At 35.4% G+C, this 6819-nt stretch overlaps 1 protein-coding gene across 2 annotated transcripts in view; it reads left to right on the top strand.

Annotated features, from left to right (window-relative positions):
- LOC106471144 (peptide-N(4)-(N-acetyl-beta-glucosaminyl)asparagine amidase-like) overlaps positions 1-4274 on the top strand; it is a 16227-nt gene extending 11953 nt beyond the window's left edge. The window contains exons 3-4 of one of the 2 annotated variants that reach the window (XR_002613202.1): positions 3630-3920; positions 3968-4274. Coding sequence is in view for 1 of the 2 variants with exons in the window: in XM_013931730.2 (XP_013787184.1) it covers positions 3630-3796 (167 nt within the window). In the remaining variant the exon portion in view is untranslated. Of the gene's footprint in view, positions 1-3629 lie in introns of both variants that reach the window. The other variant, XM_013931730.2, reaches the window with a different exon arrangement.
- Positions 4275-6819: the final 2545 nt, after the last annotated feature.

Below are 6819 nucleotides of genomic sequence, written 5' to 3'. Positions count from 1 at the left end.
GATCCCTTGGACTATCCCATCTCCCTTCCATCTGGGATAAGGGCCGACCTTGTTTGGTGGCTCGACATGGAATTGACCTTAGTGGGAGTTCCCATTCCTCTGCCTCATCCCAAGTTTCATCAGCTTACAGATGCTTCGTTGGTGAGTTTGGGAGCTTTACTTGATTCTTCAAAGATTTGGGGTCAGTAGTTAGTAAAGGAGGCTATTCTTCATTTCCACATCCTAAAACCTTTGGCAATTCATCAGGCTTTGTATAATTTCCTCCCATTCCTGCCCATCACAGCCCCTGCCCTTATCTTTGTCCTGATTGCTCCCCTGACAGTTGCAATCATATGTTTTTCATCTCAACATCACCACACTCCAGCTTCACATGGGACTTTTGTCCAGTCCTGTGCCTCAGCTCTGGGACTTGCCCCTTGTGTAGGGTCTTTCCTTGCCTGTACCATTTGCTCTTCCTCCTTGTTTATGTACCAGAGGCATTGGTATTACTTCTGACTTTGGTCTATTGGCGATGGCTTCTGACCATCCTGTCTTTCTGTTCCCCACCTGTTACAGTTCTTCATTTGGTTGTTTGTTCAAGATTTGTCTGTTTCAACTGTTGCTCTTTATTGGGCCGCTCTGTCGAATAACTTCCTTTCTCCCACTTACAGAATGCCTTCCAGGGTTTGCAATAGTACTGGCAGTACCAGGATGCCAGTACTCGAGCATCTCTAATTATGTGACTTGGACTATTAGAAATTCAGTTATTCTTCCCAGTGTGTTCTTGCGGGAAATTTTTTCATATCAAACCAAATTGTTAATCATCTGTAAGCCCACATGGTATGACAACTATAGCAATGAATCAGTTGAAATCAAGGCGTTATATTGGTTATAAGTTTAATAGGAGTCAGCCTCAGAAAAATCTATTTGCAAATTGTAAATTAGAGCATGTCGGAGTAGGCGTGGAAAGTGGTTTCTGAATTTTCACTGATTGCTCTTTAGCCCCATAAGACTGAAGAATATAAAAATATAGCTTCAGAATATCTATGACAAAATTATTGAATATTTTATGTTACATTTCATAGTTTTCTCGAGGGTGGACAAAAATTCCAGAAGAGGAAATGGCTCAAGAACAAATATCCAAATTCTTACACTAGGGGAATTTCCTTATATTATTAAGAACTTATATAATATTAAAATTTAATTTATTATCTATAGTTTAATGTCAAGTTTGTTCATATATAGTGATAATTAAGTAGTTTAATTAAATTTTGAATGTAACTCACTAAAACATTGTGACGTGCAGTTTGACCTACTTGCATGCTAAGGGTTAATCATGCATGCATTCAGTCACATAGGCACATTCACGTTCTCTTACAGAGCGTGGGAGTCACCAGTTTCCCATATTTCCTGTTATTACCAATTTTCATGGTGAGATTTGTTTATCGACTGAAGTATGAACTAAAAACTACCTCATCAAACATTTCTAATTCTGTGAAAAGTGAAGCTGAAATACCAGGGGAGGCATTCAGTCAAAACTCCAAAGATGGGACATGTAATAACAGATATTATTCTCAACATACAATATACTATAACCAATACTGCCAGTACTGGTACTGTTACCGACTGCAAACCCTTATGCCTTCTCTTCCACAGTTATTTCCTTCCTTTACCATTCATTTGGTCTGGTCAATCCTCTGTGTTCCTTTGTTCTGCTGGATTGGGATCTCAGTGTTGTCCATCATGCCCTCTCTGGTTCTCTCTTTGAACCCATTGCAGTGTGTTTCTTGTACCTTTTTTCCCTTAAGGCCTATCACCTCCCCCTCTTGGCATGCAATCATCGTCATTCTGATATTTATGGCATTAATGTTCCCCAAATCCTTTACCATTCTTCATATATTCTATGCTATCCAGATCTGGCCTTTCTTCCCACGACGTCAGCTGCCTGGGATGGTTGTTGGGCCTTTCCTCCCACTTCCTTACCTTCCTTCTCCCACCTGTTCTCCCATTTGGATCCGGATCATCTACTCTGTCCAATTTATTACTCACTATGTTATTTGGCTTGTACTGCCTCATTTCATGGTTCTTGTTCCTGTATCATATATAAAGGACTGTCACTCATGGACTTCATGAGTAAAGCAGATGGGGATTTTTGCCCTTCCCCTATTGACCAGTGATTCTTACAATCAGGACCTTTCTGCTTTTCAAAATAGGGAATCATAGACACCAATTGCACTGTCTCCAGTGTATCATTCCTCCAGACTCCCCAGTGCATATCCTCCCCTTTTCTTGTAGTGGAACACAGGAGTCCTTGCCACTATTAGTTCCCAGTCGATGGAGTAGTGGGTGGTGGAGGTTTCCTCTGGAGTGGGATTTGAATGATAAAACAAACTTCATAGTCATATGTACCCACTCCATGAGAAGAGGGCTATCATTGTTTTATTTAATATTATACAATATCATAATATGCTCAATCCAAGGTGTTTCTCTCAGATGTTTTTTGCCCGGATAGACAACAGTTGTTGATCATGAAATGAACATTTTATGCAAGGCACTTCCACTGAATGTTTTCTGCCCAGATGGACTGCACTTGCTATACTCAATAAAACACAATGCAGAAGTAGTACTATACCCCACAGGTGTGCCTCCTTTTATAATTGTGGCACACCTGTTCTTTCGTGGTGGTTGTTTTCCACTTGTTTGATTACTTTTGAGCCTTCAACAGCCCCTCCACCTTTGCAATGTGAGATTCTAGCTTTGGGTGAGAGGAGGTATTACTGCTGTGAAAGTTAACATTTTCCAACACTAAAAATAGGTACTTACCTTCTCTCACCTAATTCCCACCCTTCCTCCCCACTGATTTGCCTGTGTTTCTGGTTTGTATCTGCCAGTTCTTGAAAGTGAGGGTTGTGCTGCAATGGTAGACAGAGCTACCTGTGCCAGTATAGGTGGTGCCGTATGATTGGCAGAGGGTAGTCACATGATCAGCACATGTTCCTTCAATGGCACAAAAATTAAAGGGTATAAAAGACTGGTGCACTGTTGAAAATGTTAGCAATGCTTAGAAGAGTTAGCAATGTCGAGATAGCTTTGGTGTGAATAGAGGTAAGTACCTTTCAGAAATACATTTTCATTGTTAGAAAATGCTAACTTTACTGATTATTGAAGTGCTACTGTAGCTTCATTTTGGTCCTAGTATACAGTAAATTTGCTTTTGTTTTACGAAGTATTTATTGTCTTGAACAACTACATGAATATGCAGTTTTTGAAAAGTTTTTTGATTTTGTCTTAAAACTAAAGTAACAAACAAGACTTCATTCTGTATGTAACAGTACTAGTGCATTAAAGTGTAGAGTAATAATGCAGTACATATAAGATTTTGAATGGCTAAGTCCTCTTATATGTAATAGAGCCAATGGTTCTTATTCATTTATTTTTATAATTCATATAATTAGTTAAAGGACTTGCAAGATAGTTGTTTTTTCTATGTATGTGCATGTGTTAATTTCAAGTACTAATTTGTTGAAAATATTACCTGATTCCAAACTAATTATTGAGTTTAATAGATTTTTTTAATTACAGTACTTTTAACCAAGTTTCATCTTCCATGTTATTGTAGGAGAAACAATGATGGTATTTCTTTACTCCAGGTAATACACCTACTCTGCTCTCAGAACTTCGAGGCTCAAGGACTTTGACCCTGACAGCTAGTCTTAGTGGAGGCCGTGGTCCTTCAGCCTGGCAGCATGCCCAGCTTTTCAGACAATGTGCAAAGAGCAACACCTATCCGCTTGATATTTTAATATCATTCTTCTGATGTATATATAATAAGTAAAGTATTCCAAATAAATTTTAGGAGTGCTATCATGGGTAATGAATCGGATTGATTATAAATAAAACAATAATAATTGAAAGTGTAACTAATAAAATGTTAATCTGTACACATTCAGAAGTCTGAGAGAACATTGTAGCTATAATAATAATATTTCAAATTCAATGTAAAGTGTAATCAGTATTCAAAATTAAAAATGTTTGTTAAAATCACAAATTTCGAAATGATAGTGTAGTTTATGGGCCTACCTTCTATTGGACATTACTGTAATTAGGTGACACTAAAGCGTAGAATCATTCGGAGTAAAATATTAAAACAAAGTTTTGATAAAACCTATTGAAAATAACATACAAAATATTTGAAATAAAAAATATATAATATGTGTCATTCTTAAAAATTGGAGAAATCATGTAGTTTTGTTATTTTACCTCTGAGTAAATGTTGCCTTCTTTGTCCCTTATCATTCCATTTGGTGTAAATGATATTGTAGTAGTGTCTTTCATTCATTGGCAAGTTATTAAATTATCTGATGAAAATGATTTAAAGACCAGGCCACTTAATGTTAATAAATTACTTTATTCCATCCTTTAATGTTTTTACAAACTTCAACATTAGTACCACTGTAAATTCACTGTAAGCATACATTACAAATGACATTATGTAAAGTAAAACAAATAAATTTACTTCTACAAAGTAACCACAATAGCTAACTCCGTGGCTGATTCCATCTATCCAGAAGTTGCTCTCTAACTAGCCCAATGCTACCACAGAGACTCAAACAGTTAGTACCACAAATTGCACAAAGTACAAAATGTACGAGTACCACAAACCTTAAATTACTTGCCTGACTGCTTCTTGCTTCTATTAAAAAGTATCTTAGCTTGCTAATTAATAAACTTGCAGTACATTCGAACTTAAAAAATAATTATTTTCAGTGTGTGCCTTATATTTCATGCTTATAAATAATATCATATACAATATTTAACACTCCACCTTTTTCTAGTAGACCCACGATTAACACACCATCTTTTTCTAGGCCACATTTGGAATATTGTGTTCAGTTTTGGGCTCCTTACCTTAGGAAAAACATTGAATTGTTGGAAAGGGTTCAGAGGAGGGTTACTGGGATGGAGGGGTTGTCATACGAGGAGATGCTGAAATCTCTCAAATTGCTTTCTCTTGAAAAAACGAGTTATGGGGGGGATCTGATTGAGGTATTTAAGATTGTAAAGGGAACTGATAGCATTGATGCATCATCTTTTTTTCAAGCTAAATGGGGAGAATATTAGGACTAGGGAACACAAATATAAATTTTGGCAAGGTAGGAGTCATCTTCAGCTAAGACAGTTTCACTTTTTTAACAGGGTGGTTGGCCTTTGAATGTTGCAGAGGATACGGGCCAATCAAAGAATGCATTAGGCTTCTACCTCATGGATTCACTTTTAAATTTCACCACTGTTGCTAGAATTTAGGTAAAGTGATAAAGAAGTTAATAACAGTAAATAAAATCACTGGAAATAGCCTAACTCTTTAAAGAACTGATAGCTTTGTAAACTCACAAACAGCTTTTAATAGCTTTTAAATTTTCTTTTTCATGTAATTCTATCTAGTTTTGTACTTTTGTATGTTAGGAAGCATCCTGGCCTACTGTCCATTGTTGAACTTCTGGAGATCACCTTAGCCATAAACCTAACATAGCATAGTATAACATAATTTAGGATAATATAATAAAAACTAGCCTAAACTAATGTAACCTAACCTTACACAAATGTAGTAAAATTATGTGACATAAAATAATGTTGTGCAATATTTTGTATGTAAGGAGGAGCAGGACTCAGCTTCTCAATCCAACAGGTTTGTAGAAGATCAGTAAGATGATACAGACTGCTACTTAATGATGAAGGGTAACAGAGTTTGATTGCTGTACCATTGTATTTATCCAATTTGTTTGTTTGTATCATATTTGATATTCTCTATACTGCCATGTAGTGTTCAAAAGTAACAAGACATTTTTTTAAAGTAGGATATTAAAATATAATGTAAAGGAAGTAAAATTTAAAATAATAAATGCAGTAAATTATTAGAATAAGTTACACCTTATATTATGTTCAGTCTAGAAACATACTTCTGTGTGTTTTATTCATTTCTTAGTTTATATTAACAGATACGTACTGATTTTCTTTATAATTGCCTTTTGAACTCGCTTGTTTCCTCTGTGCCTGGTATAGGAAATGTGCACAAGTCTTCTGAAGTATCTTATTTTGAAGACTCCAACTTTTTTGTTTAATCTGTTTGTAAGGGTCCATGCCTCACTTCCTTATAGTGCTGTTGAGGTAACTATAGCAAGAGCATTAGTTTTTAATATGATTTTCTTGAGATTTTCCTCCAACATATTTAAAACCTTCTCCAGTCTTGATATCCATTAGTGTTGCATGACCAATGTTACTACTAGGAATCTAATTAGAAAAAAGGAGTGCCATGGCCATACAAAATAACATGTTTATCCTTGGATATTTGATAATATACATATCTCATCATACGTAATTTCAAATTTTTACAAAAACATACAAGATATATAAAACATTAAACAGTACAAGTTTTAATATGGAGAGAAATTAGTCAAATTTATAGGTTAAGAACACAATAAAATGTAACATTCAAATAAGGAAGGCTGAAAGGAACCAGGGTTATTTAGGCTGTGGTGATCACTTGAGATACCTAAAATATTTAGTAAGAAGCTCGTAGTCTTATAATTTTGATGGTAGAATTTTAAAGTAATCAGTAAATAAACGATGTTACTAATTTCACAGTGCATGCAAAAAAGGAGATTTTAAATTGGTTGTTTTTTAGTTTTGCCAAAAGAGGGGACTTTGTAGTCACCATAAGTGTATCTGTAGGCAGACCTACAGTGTCAATTGTGGGTAAAATTCTTAATTTGTTTTCTAATAACAAAATTATAGAAAATTTTGAAACATTTTACAATGCTTTTAGTGTGTACTATTTATGTG

Source organism: Limulus polyphemus, unplaced genomic scaffold (genome assembly GCF_000517525.1).
Source record: "Limulus polyphemus unplaced genomic scaffold, Limulus_polyphemus-2.1.2 Scaffold4434, whole genome shotgun sequence".
Lineage (NCBI taxonomy): Eukaryota > Metazoa > Arthropoda > Merostomata > Xiphosura > Limulidae > Limulus > Limulus polyphemus.
The sequence above is the reverse complement of the archived record's forward strand: the minus strand, read 5'-3'. Positions and strand labels throughout refer to the sequence as shown.